Source organism: Sus scrofa, chromosome 13 (assembly GCF_000003025.6).
Source record: "Sus scrofa isolate TJ Tabasco breed Duroc chromosome 13, Sscrofa11.1, whole genome shotgun sequence".
Taxonomy (NCBI): domain Eukaryota; kingdom Metazoa; phylum Chordata; class Mammalia; order Artiodactyla; family Suidae; genus Sus; species Sus scrofa.
The window spans coordinates 31,603,969-31,620,527 of record NC_010455.5 but is presented as its reverse complement, the minus strand read 5'-3'; the positions used below and the strand labels follow the sequence as shown (position 1 = coordinate 31,620,527).

General features: G+C 44.5%; 1 protein-coding gene across 7 annotated transcripts in view; it reads right to left on the bottom strand.

The window, feature by feature from the left end:
- ARIH2 (ariadne RBR E3 ubiquitin protein ligase 2) overlaps positions 1-16,559 on the bottom strand; it is a 53,808-nt gene that overhangs the window by 3,306 nt on the left and 33,943 nt on the right. For all 7 annotated transcript variants that reach the window (XM_003132197.6, XM_005669530.3, XM_021070659.1 and 4 more), the window contains 11 exons: positions 16,274-16,341; positions 13,252-13,315; positions 11,092-11,242; positions 9,632-9,753; positions 7,369-7,478; positions 5,444-5,561; positions 4,424-4,474; positions 4,312-4,333; positions 2,355-2,506; positions 1,139-1,282; positions 452-520 (listed from right to left, as the gene is read on the bottom strand). In XM_003132197.6, the coding sequence (XP_003132245.3) occupies positions 452-520; positions 1,139-1,282; positions 2,355-2,506; positions 4,312-4,333; positions 4,424-4,474; positions 5,444-5,561; positions 7,369-7,478; positions 9,632-9,753; positions 11,092-11,242; positions 13,252-13,315; positions 16,274-16,341 (1,071 nt within the window). The remainder of the gene's footprint in view (positions 1-451; positions 521-1,138; positions 1,283-2,354; positions 2,507-4,311; positions 4,334-4,423; positions 4,475-5,443; positions 5,562-7,368; positions 7,479-9,631; positions 9,754-11,091; positions 11,243-13,251; positions 13,316-16,273; positions 16,342-16,559) is intronic.

The following is a 16,559-nucleotide window of genomic DNA, read 5'->3' as shown; positions in this document are numbered from 1 at the left end:
GGTGAGATGATGGATAATGTAAATGTTTTTTCCACATTTTTCAACATCTAACTAATTAATGTGAATTACTTTATGATTGGGGGGAAACAACCTACATCTAAGATGAAGACTTTAACAAAGATGTAAAAAAAAGCCCATTATATTTAGGAACATGCATTCTGGACTGTCTTCCCAGAGCATGAACACTGGCTCCCAAGAGGCCACAGACACTTTTAGCCAATCACCCTAAAAATATAGTTGTTCCCCAGCTTCATTATAACTGCCTTGCTATTACACAAAAGGTTAGAACCTGAGATCTATTTTGTAAATGCCTAAAGGAGAAACCAAATTTTCAATTGCCAGTTTTGTTTTGATTTTTCTCTCCTAATAACCAAGGGCCAGTCCCTGCTCTCCTGTAAAGTATGGGTTGAGAAGGGCACCTCTGAAGCTAAGAGGGATGGCTTTGCCTTACCAGCTTTTTCCTGGGTCCAGACTCCATGTAGTATGCATATGGGTACGTGTACTGCAGGGTGTATCGACACTGCAATAGAGAGAAGAGAAAGGATCTGTGTCCATGACTGTAACCTACATGGATCTGATGGCTTTTACAGTTCTTACCCCACCATGCAAATTAGTCTCGCTCTATGGGTATGGGCCTGAAAGAAATGAGGCCAAGGCAAATAAAAGATGAACTGGGGGGGCAATATGGCAAAAACTGAAACAGAAATGGTCACAGAACACCCACAGTTCCTTTTTCACACTGTGATTTATTACCAGCAGCTGCCTCAATGGCTCTTTCTTCTTGAGTCGGACATCAGAGTCCACACATCTATCTCAATACTTGTCCAAAGATAAACTCTTATTTTCCTTTGAGTGATGCATGGATGGGACAAAAGAAGAAAAGGGCTCTAATTTTCCCTGTAGTTGTTTCCCAGCAGGCAGAGGCACTGGAATACTCTTCCTGAAATCCCCAGTACATCCACAGAGGACTGGGTCCTCGGTGGGCACAGCCCAGGAAAATGTGGACCCGTAAGCAGGAGCAAGCAGGGTCGCACTAGGTGCTGAGCCCCATGCTCCCTACAATGCCTCCCACCCTGAGGTCTGGGCCTGACAAGGCCAGACACCGAACCAGGGACTGGAAGAGCGAGGGAGTACAGACCTTGGCCAAGAGCTTGGCAGCGTTCTGTAGATACTGCCAGTCAATCCATGTCCCCAGATTATTCATGACCCTCTCCTGAATCTTCTCATGAATCCGCTGGTATGTCTGTGCCTCCAGCTGCAAACTCTTGTTGTGGTTTTCCCACTACAGGGTACAGAGGAGGAAGAAAGCTGCAGGAGTCCTGGGAAGGTGCAGAGGTCCACAAGGAGTTCAGAATGGCCACAGCCTCACCTAGCTTATGGGGGCTCTGTGTCCTTGGGAGTACAGGAGGGGGACTTCTTCAGTCCACATTACTAAGCCCATCCAGAGTAGATGTCTGCCTGCAAGATCACTCTGCCGCCTCTGGGGCAACAGGGCTCCAGCCCTGAGGACTAAGCAAAGCTAGGTACCTACAGGTGTCTTGTGCTTAGAAACCAAACGTACCATGTTCCATGGGTTTATGAAGGGTCTCCCTGGGAGAAACTGGCCTCTGAATCTATTAAGGTGGCATTGGATGGGGGGGTTTAAGGGCAAGATAGGGGTAGGGGAGGGAGATGTACAAACTGCTGTGTATAAAATAAATAAGCTACGAGGGTATACTGTGCAGCACAGGAAATATAACCAATATTTTTTGTTGTTGTTGTTGTTGTTGTTGTTGTTGTTGCTATTTCTTGGGCCACTCCCGCGGCATATGGAGGTTCCCACGCTAGGGGTTGAATCGGAGCTGTAGCCACCGGCCTACGCCAGAGCCACAGCAACGCGGGATCCGAGCCGCGTCTGCAACCTACACCACAGCTCACGGCAACGCCGGATCGTTAACCCACTGAGCAAGGCCAGGGATCGAACCCGCGACCTCATTAACCAATATTTTATAATAACTAGAAGTGGAGTATAACCTTTAAAAAATGTGAATCATTCTGTTGTACACCTGAAAATCATGTAATATTATAAATCAATTATAACTCAATTAGAAACAAACAAACATGACACTAAATGGAAAAGACAATCCATCAATCATTCAAACAAGGTCAGAACATCATTCCTTGTCAGCTGTAGCTACCCTGTGGATCCTGAAAGCCACGTCTAAGGAGGTACCACTCAGGCCACTGCAGGAGCTCCATTCCCTGACTTCTGTGTGCACATGTTGGCTGTGGCTACCAGTCACTGGGAGTTTCACCCAGCAGGCCCAATGGAAGAAGCCCACCCTTGAGGAGCAGGTGCAGGAGAGGGCGCCTACCCTCTCAAAGTAGAACAAGTACTTCTTGAGGGCCTCCCTGGCCTGGGCTTGCTGGCTCTGATTGACAATGTCTGGGTTCTCCTTGTACCGACTGCACTCATAGTACTCGCTGCCATGGGTCTTCCAATCTCCTAGACACATCCAGCAGAAGTCTGAACAGAACAGAGAAAGAAGCATTTACACACATGAGACTAGCCCACATTTCTCCCAAGTCACAGGCAAAGTGGGAGGACATACAGATCCTGCTGGGAGAGGGTCACCTGACCAGAACTCCTCAAGGGAGTCATCTCTGTGACATCCCACTGTCCGTGTGGCCCATCCTTGCATTCTCAACAGCCTATGGATTGTCTCAGTTCCATGAACACATATGATGCAACACAGGCAGATGATAACTGTACAATACCACCAGTCTGCTGTGTCAATGCCTCTGTGAGAAGCAGAAACTCGCCCAACTGAGACCCACCTGGCCACTCGGAACATACATTCGCCCTCCTGACTACCTCCCGCTCTCAACACTTGTCCTAGAAAGATTTTGTACATGAAGCTGGGGATAATGGCTTTTTACCTTTTTTTTTTTTTTAAATACATTTTAATAAAACTCACAGCTACCCAATAGTTCATACTTAGAATCATGATTCTGTTTCCACACTGAGGAAGTGAAGAGGGAAAAATAAGGATCCCCTATGAATGTTTTACAGCCAATGTTCTTTCTCTGCCAGAAACCCGGACAGTGGCAGGCCCCGTTTCCCAGGATTCGCTCCCATAAGCTGGCTTACTGACTTCCAAAAGGGGCTTTTGTAAAATGTGGGGAAATTAAAGCCAAACTTAGAGACCTAGAGTTCATTCATCTTCTTCTAGGGGCCTTCACTGAACAGTGGCAATAGTGCTTTCTCCTTAGCTAGGTTGTGTTTGGTACTGTTTTAAATACTATTGCATCGCATAGAGTTGCCTGTACAGGTGATGTAAAACTATACAGTAATGCAAAGGATGGTAATTAACTCTGATGGTAAGGGATGGGGAGACAATGACTGACAATGGACGCACTGATGGGGACTGATAGGGACTTCTTCAATATTAGGCATGTGGTGGGTACTGGAGTATTTACTTTGTTTCTCTTTAAATTGTACATATTTCTTAGGCACTATTCCAAGTGGATGACACATGTTCCTCTCATTCAAACACACACAGAGGAGACAGGGTGTGATATCACTGAGGAAATGGGCCACTACCCTTGGCCTATGTTCATTCTACAGAGTCACTGTTCCTGTCTAAAACCTGCCATGTCTACTTTGATTACAGTGGGCTCCCGGGAAAACACAGGAATATCATTAGATGGGCTCTTATAAAAAGAGGGCCTCCTGGTCAGCCTCTAAGCAGCTGTGCAGGAAACCTATCTGGACATTATTTTCTACTTGAAGGAATTTTATTTCTTCACTTGATTTTGTAGGAGGAAAAGAAAACCAAAAGGTTCTACATAACCTACACCTGATAGAGGAAGGAAGCCTGAAAGGCCAAATCAAAAACCCCTCTGAAACCTTTATAAAACCTCAAAGGAAAATTTACTACCTCTGTTAAAACAACATGCAGCTAGCTCTGAAAGGTATCTGTAAGGCAGCACAGATAGGTCCCTAGTTACTTACCTGTCTTAGCAAAAATAAACAGAACACACTAAAACCTTCTTCTTGGATGACTGAGGATTCATAAGGGTCTAAGAGTCACTTCAAACTTGACTTCTGACTACTTGTGTCAGTGAGATGGTAGTGGGATTATAAGCGGACTAAAAATAATAAATCAGTAAGTCAACAGCTTCTTTACACTGTTACCATGACTCTAAGCAACTGACGCTGCCCTTTGTTTATCACTTTACCACAAAAGCACTCACTAAAGAAGCAATGGAGACCCGTGCACAAGAAACAGACTGTGCCACTGGGCCTTGCACACCAAGCCCAGGACTCACCATGTTTACACTTGGAGCATTGCTGTCAGAGGGAAACAGAAGAGAACATGTTAAGGGCACGCTGACCAAAGGCTCCATGTCACATAAGCAAAGGGTACAGGCTTCTGCTCACCATGTGATTGCAGCCTCCGTTCTTCTCAATGCAGATGTTGCACTTGGGACACTGAGGAGACAGAAGGGCGCCATTAGGCTCACGCACCATCAGGCCGGTTCTAAGACAAATTACACAAAGCTCCTGGCACCCGTGCCCAGTAGCTCATCGTGCGAGCACTTCTGGGGAGGAGCATCTCACTTAAATGTGGCGGGTCGCTGAGGCTGGAACAGCAATTCAAGGAAATGAGGTCAGCATGTTTGGCTCTGAAACACTCCAAGCACCAGCTGAGCCCCACTAAGTCTTCCACCATCTGTCCCTGCCAGGAGGCTGCTCAGATTAAGCACAAGCTGAGTCAGTAGAAAGCTTGCCTGCTTGGGAGGAATGCCAAAGCACCATAAGAGCTGCCACAGTGGACTAAGTCCTGGTCAGCTCACTTGAACTTCTGCTTCCAGAAGGGGGCAAGGAAATACCTCTAAAGCTCACTCGCTCTGCAACCCCAGGCAGCAATGCAGAGACCAGTCTAAAGCTGTGCTCTCCCACTGCCACCAAAAGGACTATGTCTAATAATGTCATGGTCACAAGTGTCCTCGTAACTCAGCAGGTAACTAACACAGGGTACAGCCTTGGGTGCTGAGTCATGCAGGGCTCAAGGGGCTGAAGGCCATGCCTTCCTATAAGAAGTTTCCAGAATGAGAACTGGACAGCCTGAACTTTCATCAGTCTTGCTATTTATTAGATATGACTACCAACCACCCTCCTCCCAGGGCTTTTAAAGCTTTGGAGGCATTCAATAAAAGCTAGTTTTCTTCTATTTAGTTCTCCTAAGGGTAAAATTTTTCCAAGCATTTCAGCATTTTATTAAAATAAATGTACCCAGTATATACTATGATAAATTGCTGCAAACTCTGGGCCAGGGTCTGCAGCTTCCAGGGGCCCTGAGGCTGTGGGTGTTCTGCTCTCAGATGGCAAATTGCCCAGGCAAGGCCCTGGCCAGCACTAATGAGGGCAGATCCAAGACAGGTAAAATACAGTCCTTACATCTTTAGTGTGAGCACTAATGTAGTTGGCTGTTTCAGAGTCGTCTGCACACTTCGTAAGCCATTTCCGGATTGTGGCGCAGTCTGTGGGGGCGTGATACATCTGACGACACTTGAAACTTAAAATCAGAAAAGAAGAACATTCAAATAATCATTAGGTCAGGTCCTATGTTCTAAATTTTCCTTCTGTCCAAGCCAACAGATCCTAATTAGAGCTTTTCAAAGAGATAAAGTCATCTATCAAGGGCTTTGAGATTTTTACCTACCCAGGATTATACTGAAGTACTGTGTGAACTTCTCTGGATAAACCCCAAAGAAATATTTGTTTTAAATATCTTGTGTGGTGTCAACTCTTTTGACAGGATGTCAAATTCAGAACTCCGCCTCCCAAAGGGCATGGGAAGGTGCACTGAAAACAGTATCTCAACTCAGGCCTAAGGCAGGACTAGGACCCATTTCTGGGAGCCTTAGCTTCCCATCAGCCACCTCTCTGCCAGATGTGCACAAAAGAGGCACAAATGCCAGCACTCACGCAATCTGTATGGGGCATGATACATCTGACAGTGCTCAAGACCTAAAATCAGCAAAGAAAAACATTATAATATTCATCAGGCCAGGCTCCCCCCACCTTTTTTTTTGTCTTTTCTAGGGCCACACCCACAGCATATGGAGGTTCCCACGCTAGGGGTCCAATGGGAGCTATAGCCACAGCCACAGCCACTCGGGATCCGAGCTATGTCTGCAACCTACACCACAGCTCAGAGTAGCGCCGGTTCCTTAACCCACTGAGCAAGGCCAGGGATCGAACCCGCAACCTCATGGTTCCTAGTTGGATTCACTAACCACTAGGCCATGACAGGAACTCCTCCCATATTTTTTATTTCCCTTTTGTCCAAGCCAAAACAACTTTACGATAAAGGCTCTCAGAAAGATAGCCTACCTAACACACGTGCCAAGGAAAGAAGTTCACAACATGGGACACAAAGGATAGAGAGCAACTACATTAGTGGGTCTTTTGTTTTTTGTCTTTTTTTTTTTTTAATTTATTTTTTAGGTCCGCGCCTGCAGCATATGGAGGTTCCCAGGCTAGGGGTCAAATTGGAGCTATAGCTGCCGGCCTACACCACAGCCACAGCAACAACAGATACGAGCCGAATCTTTGACCAACACTACAGCTCACGGCAACACTGGATCCTTAACCCACTGAGCAAGGCTAGGGATCGAACCCGCAACCTCATGGTTCCTAGTCAGATTCGTTAACCACTGTGCCAGGACAGGAACTCCTATTTTCTGCTTTTTAGGGCCGCACTCTCGGCATATGGAGGTTCCCAGGCTAGAGGTTGAACTGGAGCTATAGCTGCCGGCCTAAGCCACAGCCACAGCAATGACAGATACGAGCCAAATCCACTACCTACACCACAGCTCACAGCAACACTGGATCCTTAACCCATTGAACAAGGCCAGGAATCGAACCCATAACCTCATGGCTCCTAGTTGGATTTGTTTCCTCTGCACCACGATGGGAACTCTGTAAATCACATTTATGAATTACAGCATTATAAAATTCGTGGAAAGGCCACAGAGAGAAAGATTAAAATGTTGATGGTTGTAGCTTTCAAATACAGTAATATGTGAATTATCTGTGCAATAGATACACACCGACACGGATACAATCTCTGAGCCATGGGTCTTAGTAGCATAAGCCATAGCACATTCTCTAAGAATCTGGGCCCTTTCCTTATCTCCGGACTTGTGTATTACCTGGAACATGAGATTATAGGTAAAAATCCCGCCCATGTGGAGCACAGCTGCTCTTCTAGCTCAAAGACCCTGGCTCTCCCACCCCTGCCCTCACAAGAGCAATTGTAGCAGTGTTTTGGAGAAGGTACAAGCCCAGGGCTGCTCAGCATCCACACTCACTCTTACCAGAAGACCTCGTTGCACCGATTGCACTGTACTCGGCGAGCTCTGGGCTCCTGTACCCGGATAACCATGGGGCAGTCTGCACCAGGGCAGAGTTGGAGCTGGTAGTGACTCTGTGAATACATAAAGGGGGGAGGAATGAGGATATTCCCTAATTCGTGCCTCTAAATCAGACCTTCCTGAGTACTCAATTGCCGTCTATTCTTTCAGCTGATGACTTACATCAAGATGGATATCATGGGAGTTCCCGTCATGGCTCAATGGAAATGAATATGACTAGTATCCATGAGGACACAGGTTCGATCCATGGCCTCTTTCAGTGGGTTAAGGATCCAGAGTTGCCATGAGCTGTGGTGTAGGTAGAAGACGTGGCTCTGGTGTTGCTGTGGCTATGGTGTAGGCCAGCAGCTATCGCTCTGATTTGACCCTTAGCCTGGGAAACTCCACATGCCGCTGAGTGCGGCCCTAAAAAAAAAAGATGGGAGTTCCCATCGTGGCACAATGGTTAACGAATCCGACTAGGAACCATGAGGTTGCAGGTTCAATCCCTGGCCTTGCTCAGTGGGTTAAGGATCTGGCGTTGCTGTGAGCTGTGGTGTAGGTTGCAGACATGGCTCAGATCCCAAGTTGCTGTGGCTCTGGTGTAGGCCGGCGGCTACAGCTCCGATTAGACCCCTAGCCTGGGAACCTCCATATGCCGCAGGAGCGGCCCAAGAAATCACAAAAAGACAAAAATATATATATATTCTGCAGAGACTTATATGGAAAAGGAATCTGGAAAAGAATGACTATTTGTATATGTATAGCCAAATCACTTGGCTATACCCCTGAAACTAATACAACATTGTAAATCAAGTGTACTCTAATACGAAATAAAGATTAAAAAAAAAAAAAAAAAAAAAAAAGATGGACGTCATGAGGACCAGACATTAGACAGATATTAAAAATGACCTTTCAGGAGTTCCCACTGTGGCGCAACAGGATTGGCAGTGTCTTCTGAGCGCTGAGACACAGGTTCAATCCCCAGCCTGGCACAGTGGGTTAAGGATCTAGCTTGCTGCAGCTGCAGCTTAGGTCACAGCTGCAGCTCGGATCAGATCCCTGGCCTGGGAACTCCACATACCACAGGGCAGCCAAAAAAGAGAGAAAGAAAAAAAATGACCTTTCACTGTTTAACTTAAACTAAGAAGCAACTCATTAGAATGATTTAATAGATTACAAAATGGAATACAGAATTGTATATCTGAGATGACAGTGCATAGGGGGAAAAAAAAGGGAAGTGCAGAGGGACCAGAGCTGGAAAGGAACACAGCCCAATCAGCTGTGCCTAGGAATCGGAGGGGTTCAATGACCCTCAGGTATATACCAAAAGCACAAGTAACAAGGCATTCTGTTTATCCTGCAACATGTGTAGGAGAGGACCAAGGCTGTCAATCAACCCAAAAGCTTAGGCATAAAAGACAAAGATTAGGAGTTCCTGTCATGGCTCAGTGGTTAACAAATCTAACTAGGAACCATGAGGTTGCAGGTTCGATCCCTGCCCTTGCTCAGTGGGTTAAGGATTCCGCATTGCCGTGAGCTGTGGTATGGGTCGCAGATGTGGCTCGGATCCCGAGTTGCTGTGGCTCTGGCGTAGGCCGGTGGCTACGGCTCCAATCAGACCCTTAACCTGGGAACCTCCGTGTGCCGCAGGAGCAGCTCAAGAAAAGGCAAAAAAAAAAAAAAAAAAAAAAGACAAAGATTAAAATTATGCTAGATGGGACCAGCAAGTTGAACAAGTAGCACAAAAGAGGGAAACAACTCCAAAACTGACCATGCTGAAAACCTGAACAACTTTTCAAATTGCTCAAGAGGCAATACTCCGTCCTTGTGCTGAACGACTCTGTGACCTGAACAGAAAAGCAACTCCTGAAATATGCCTGATTTGTGATCATCTCCTGACTGACAATAGCTTGTCTAAGCAACTATGTATAAGGTGAGGATGCCTGACAACTCTATAAGAGAAAACCAAGGCTCAAAGAAGGAAAATAATGGATTGAAAGATTCATTGTAAGAAAGCAAGAGACCTGGGATTCACACAACTATCTGTCTGACTCTAGGGCCAATGTTCTTCACTACTACTCTAGAGGTTTTCAAACTTTTTTAGTCATGGGGCTCTTTCTTCAAACAAAAGCATCTAATCGCAATGTAGTCTACAAAGTAACTGGTTAGCATCTGATGGGAAGTAGGCTCAGAAGACAGAGGGCACAATGGGGGCTGGGCATACCTCCACATAGTCCCTGAAGAGGTAGCGCCTGTATTTGTCTCTCAATTCCTCATTGGGCAGCAATGGAAACACAAAGTCCTCTGGTGTTCGGAGCGGGCAGTCCTGAGCCATGCAAGAGACACCTGTTGAACAAAGACAATCTGATGGACAACTATATTGCAGAAGACACAACAGTAATATATTTGTTCACTGACTTCCACTAACAAATTCAGATTCTACATAGGGAACACCTGAGGCAACAAAACGTGTTCAGATGAGAGAAAATATATTTGCACAATGATGCAACTAAAATATCATCACAAATTAAATAGTATATATCACAAATAGCACCAATAAAAAACAAAACCGTTTAAAAAAATCCTAAAGCTTCTTTTTTTTCCCCCTTTTTTGGCCACACCCATATCACATGGAAGTTTCCGGCCAAGGGATTGAATCAGAGCCACATCTGCGACCTACACCACAGCTGTGGCAACACTAGACCCTTAACTCACTGTGTCAAGCCAGAGATCAAACCTGTAACACGACAGTAACAAGCCGGATCATTAATCCACTGTGTCACAGCAGGAACCCCTTTATAGTTTTCCTGAATAACAATTTAGTTTTGTGATGTTTAATATTATTTACTACCAACACAATGAGATTTTGCAAATACAATAAACACTAATTTAGTTTCAATATCATCAAATCAGTTTAACTAACATTCCTTTAACTGATCATCAAATTTTATTTGTACTTATATTACCCAATGAGCAGCAAACTCTCTAGGTATTTCTGAGTTATGGCTGCCACTTTGAGAAGATAGGGTAGGCAGCTTAAAGGACAGTTCACCCAAAAGGCAAGAAAAGGCAGCCTTGCGCGAACACCACCATTTACATACATGCCCAAACATTAGCCTCAGCTTTCTCTTTTGCTCAGGACTAGAATAAACGTTACCATTTTTCAGACTAATGCGTTTGGAAACCAATGGTTTTTTTTTTTTTTTTTTTTTTTTTTTTTTTGGTTATTTCTTGGGCCGCTCCCGCGGCACATGGAGGTTCCCAGGCTAGGGACAATAAAAACTTCAATTAGGCTCACAAGAAAACACTCCAGGAGTTCCTGTCGTGGCGCAGTGGTTATCAAATCCAACTAGGAACCATGAGGTTGTGGGTTCAATCCCTGGCCTTGCTCAGTGGGTTAAGGATCCAGCATTGCTGTGAGCTGTGGTGTAGGTCGCAGACACAGCTCGGATCCCAAGTTGCTGTGGCTCTGGAGTAGGCCAGTGGCTACACCTCCAATTAGATCCCTAGCCTGGGAACCTCCATATGCCGAAGGAGCGTCCCTAGAAAAGGTAAAAAGACAAAAAAAAAAAAAAAAAAAAAAAAAAAAAAAGGAAACACTCCAGTTGACCTGAATACCTGAAAGGGCAGAGTTGAAGCTAAACACTTCATGCCAGCCTTTCATAAATACTATGGCAGACTCACCCACACCCACACCGTCCTTGACAAGTACTGAGCAGTGCTGCTCCCAGCAGCTTCGGCAAAACTGGTGCTGACACGCCAGAGAGAGTAGATTTTCCTTCCGCACAAACTGCATACACACTGCACAGTGGTGAGGGGGATGAGATGTGGGGACCTGGAGAAAGGCAGAGTGATAATGAGCCATGAGGGGCAATTCAGACTCCAAAACAAGTGCAACTGCAACGTGTGGACTCTGCAAATTCCAAGAGTTCTAAGCAGAAAGTATATAATCAGGAAGGATTCCCATAGGAGGTGGTAGCTGAACTGGGCTTGAGGGACCACTAAGATTTAGAGAGGCAGAAAGAAGATGAAAATGAGAACTTACAGTAGTTTATAACATCAGGCTAAAAGCACCAGGATTTCAGAACTGCCAAGGTCCTTAGAGGTCACTCAGTCTCACTTCCTTTAGAGGCTATTGGGTTTCTTTTGAAAAGTGCCCCTATTCAGCACAGCACAAAGTTGCCCCTCAACAAGTAATACGGTCACACAAGTTATTAGAGGCTGAGTGCCAAAGACAGTGGTTTTCCCATATCAACATGCCCCCAAACACACACTATTACAGTTTTTACCAAGTTACAACTCATCCTAATACACCAAAGAGATGTTTCATACAGTTAGTTTAGAGGAATGAGGAAGGCTTCTTCTAAGAAGCTCTTCTAGGATGTGGGCAAATAAATGTAGAACTTAAACTCCAGAATAAATGTAGAGCTTAAACTCTGTACCATGTTACAAAAATGGGCAAAGACAACCTGGGGACTGTGACCAAGACTACAAACCAATGAAAAAAATACACCTTACACGTTTATATTAGGTTCTTGTTTTTCATTGAGAATACAAAAACAACTTGAGGGAAAAGACTGTATTCCCATGTTTGTCCAGTACGCTGCTGAAAATTTCCTACTAAGAGACTGCAGAAGTTATATGGTGAGCTGAGCCCCTATTCTCCCTCCTGAAAGTGCTTTTAACATAGCCCTTGCTCATTCGACAAATGTTTACTGAACTCCCAGATACAGAGGAAATTGCTATACATTGTAAGATATGATTCCTAAACTTAAAAAAACACTTACAGTCTGATAGGGGAGCTGAAAAAACAGGAGTGGATTACTACAACATAAATGTAAAGGTTTAAAAATACAAGTATAGGAATTTGGAGGAAAGTGATTCCTGGAGACAGGCTTTGTGAAATATGGCTTGGATTTTGGGCTTTTAAAGGTGAGTTCCTGTCGTGGCTCACTGGAAATGAATCTGACTAGTATCCATGAGGACGCAGGTTCAGTCCCTGGCCTCGCTCAGTGGATTAAGGATCTGGTATTGCCGTAATCTGTGATGTGGGTTGCAGACTCCGCTCGGATCTGACATTGCTGTGGCTGTGGTGTAGGCCGGCAGCTATGGCTCCAATTTGACCCCTAGCCTGGGAACCTCCATATGCCGTGGGTGCGGCCCTAAAAAGACGAAAAAAGAAAACAAACAAACAAAAAACTAATGTGATTTAGGTCCCCACAAGCAAAGATAGTGGCAGGGTCTGGACATTTAAGGTCAGGGAAGGCACAAGCATTGTCAAAGACTCATACATTGAGCATGGGAACACCAAGAGCACAGCAGGAACGGAGCACAGGCCATGTCTAAGTGCAAGAATCCTTAGGTGAGGCTGGAGAGGTTCCAGAAGAGGCAATTTTTTTTACCTTCGAGGAAAATTTCCAAACTATAATGGACATAGAGGACTTAGGCCTATATTGGAACAAATATCTTTTTTTGTTTTTTGTTTTTTGTCTTTTTGCTATTTCTTGGGCCGCTCCTGTGGCATATGGAGGTTCCCAGGCTAGGGGTTGAATCGGAGCTGTAGCCACCGGCCTACACCACAGCCACAGCAACGCGGGATCCGAGCCGCGTCTGCAACCTACACCACAGCTCACGGCAACGCCAGATCGTTAACCCACTGAGTAAGGGCAGAGACCAAACCTGCAACCTCATGGTTCCTAGTCAGATTCGTTAACCACTGCGCCACGACGGGAACTCCTGGAACAAATATCTTGAGCATGTTGCAGTATAAACAAAGGAAGATGGTTCTCAATAACAAGAGCCATGTACATTAGCAGAAGCCTTATTCAAGTAGCAGACACTCACATGTTTCAATGGATTGGGCTGAACTCGAGCCTCAACAAGGAGCTGAGCAGAATTAGACTTGTATCTACAAAACAACAAGCAGAAATAAAGGGAATCAGAAACTGAAGACAAATATTTTTACCTCTGAACAAAATCAGGATAGATCAGCATGTGTTGTACTCACACTGAAGTGTCTCTGTCTTTTGATTAGCTTCTCACATAACCAAACTTCTTTTACTTTACTACACTTCTCTTTTTTTTTTTTTTGTCTTTTTAGGGCCGCACCCTTAGCATATGGAGGTTCCTAGGCTAGTGGTCAAATTGAAATTGTAGCTGCCAGCCTACACTATGGCTCACAGTAACACCAGATCCTTAACCCATTGAGGGAGGCCAGGGACTGAACCTGCGTCCTCATGGATACTAGTCAGATTCGTTTCCAATGAGCCACGACGGGAAATCCCACTAATAGACTTCTTTCTTTTTCAATTTTTTTAGCTCTCAATTGGTGTAAGAATAATAACACTGTTTTAAAGGCATTGAACTACAAGAAAAATACTTAAGAAGAACTGTATCTGCTTTCTGGAATTATAGGCAAGTATCTCTATGTCTTCAGACTAGGAAAGGATATCTTTTTTTTTCTGGCCACCGCTGCAGCACATGGAAATTTCTGGGCCAGGGATTGAATATGAACTGGATCTGCATCCTATGCCACAGCTGCAGCAACACTAGATCCTTAACCCACTGTGCTGGATCAGAGATGGAACCAGCAACTCCACAGAGATGAGCCACATCATTAACCCACTGCTCCACAGTGGGAACTCCTGGAGGGATATGTTAAGTCATAGAAAATGCAAAGCGTAAGGAAAAACTCTGACAAATCATGTTACATTTAAGAACTTCATTTCAGAAGACAAAATAAAGTTTAAAGGTCAGAGGGCTTCCTGTTTGGGTGGACAATTAGAGTATTTGCTTTATTTATCTTTAAAACCTACATACTTCACACGCATATGAGTACACACCCACACACAAATTTGGGGGGAAAAATTTCATAGTGAAAATTTAACTCCTTTCTGGAATGAGGTATGGCATACATTTAAAAATAAAAAGTTACCATGTAGCAATAAAAGTGCCAACACAAAGTCCACTACCAAGATACCAAGAATCTGAGCAGGAAAGAACTACATTATCTCCTCCAACATTTTTTGTTTGTTTGTTTTTTAGGGCCACATCCACAGCATATGGAGGTTCCCAGGCTAGGGGGCCAATTGGAGCTACAGTTGCCGGCCTACACCACAGCCACAGCAACGCAGGATCTGAGCCATGTCTGAGACCTATGCCACAGTTCATGGCAACACTGGATTCTTATCCCACTGTGTGAGGCCAGGGATTGAACCCAAGTCCTCATAGATACTAGTCGGGTTTGTTTCTGATGCACCACTATGGGAACTCCACCTCCTCCAACTTATTCCTAGTTCTTGCACTAGTAATACTGTCTTTAGCCCATCCAAATCATCTCCATTCCCATGTTAGGCTAGAGAGTCTGGACAGTGCTAAATTCCCACTTCTGAAATCTATGTGGTTCCAGAGTTTTGGGTAGCAGTAACGGTAGTGCAGGCAGGGAAATTCATGTGGAAGTCTATCTCAATGTGTTCAGCTCTTAAGTATAGAGAGGAGCAAGAGGGCAGATATATTTGCTCCTTCCTCATCCAGCATTTTTTAAAAAAAAAAATTTTTACTAAAGTATAGTTGATTAACAATGTTCTGTCAATTATTTATTTACTTATTTTCATGGCCGAACTCTCAGCATATGGAAGTTCCCAGTGGAGGGACTGAATCTGGGCCACAGGTGAGGCAACGCTGGATCCTTTAACCCATTGTGCTGGGCCAGGGATCGAACCTGCACCTCCACAAAAGACCCAAGCTGCTGCAGTCAGATTCTTATCCCACTGTGCTACAGTGGGAACTTCAGAGGCATTTTTGATTTAAGGTCTTCTAGTAGATAGAACCAAGAGATACTGTCAAACCTCTTACAATTCACAAAACAGTCTCTTCACAACAGAGTTATCTAGCCCCAACTGTCAATAGTGCTGAGGATGAGAAAACCTGAGCTAGACAGAAGCACCTGCCTCTGAGAGTGGGGCGCAGGGAATCTCCCTAGAGGATGCAGAAGAGGAAGAACCCTTCCTCCTGTCAATTTCCAGGCCATCTGAGACTCCAAGGGCTTGGGTTCTAGAAGGGGGTGGTAAACTGGCTGACCATTTCATTGATGGTAAGATGCGGTACACCATGATGCACTCCTCCCTCGTTGTGTCCAAAATAAATAACTGAAAATAGTGGCAAGTGTTATCTAGAAGGGCATTAATTAAAAATCTGAACTAGCTTCATTGTGCAACAACAGAAGTTTGGAAAGTACTGAACATTTATATGATAAAATACTACACCAACATTAAAACTGGGATAGAGGGAGTTCCCGTCGTGGTGCAGTGGTTAACGAATCCGACTAGGAACCATGAGGTTGCGGGTTCGGTCCCTGCCCTTGCTCAGTGGGTTAATGATCCGGCGTTGCCGTGAGCTGTGGTGTAGGTTGCAGACACGGCTCGGATCCTGCGTTGCTGTGGCTCTGGTGTAGGCCAGTGGCTACAGCTCCAATTAGACCCCTAGCCTGGGAAACTCCATATGCTGCGGGAGCGGCCCAAAGAAATAGCAAAAAGACAAAAAAAAAAAAAAAAAAAAAAAAAAAAAAAAAAAAAACTGGGATAGAAAGAATACGCTGAAAACATGGGGAAATGTTCACCATATATAGAGAAAAAAGGCTACATAACATGATCCCAGTGTTTTGTTTTGAGTTTTTTGGGGTTTTGTTTTTTTTTTAGGTTGTTTTACTGAAATATAGTTAATTTAGAAGGCTATGGATCCAGTGTTGTAAAAATATAATCTGCACATTATAAGGATATTCTCCAAAACATAAACAACAATAACCACTCGGTGGGTAGGCAGAGAGGAGCTATGGGCTGTGCCATCTCTCCTCCCCCAAACACCTTACCTGTCCAGTATCTCTGCAACTTGCCAGTGGAAATTAACTAATATAAGTTTAGCAACTGAATGTGACACCTAGAAAAAAGGAAAAAAAGAAATCAAATTATAACTATAGTTTCTTTCAAAGTGCTCCACATTTTGAGAAATGCATACATTCATGTGTATTGCAGGCTTAGGCTTAATTTTCAAATCCTTCCCCTTGTTCCTCTGTTTCATCTTTTAAGTTCAGACTCTTAAAAAATCTTATTGAGGAGCTCCTGTTGTGGCCCAGAAAAAATGAATCTGACTAATAT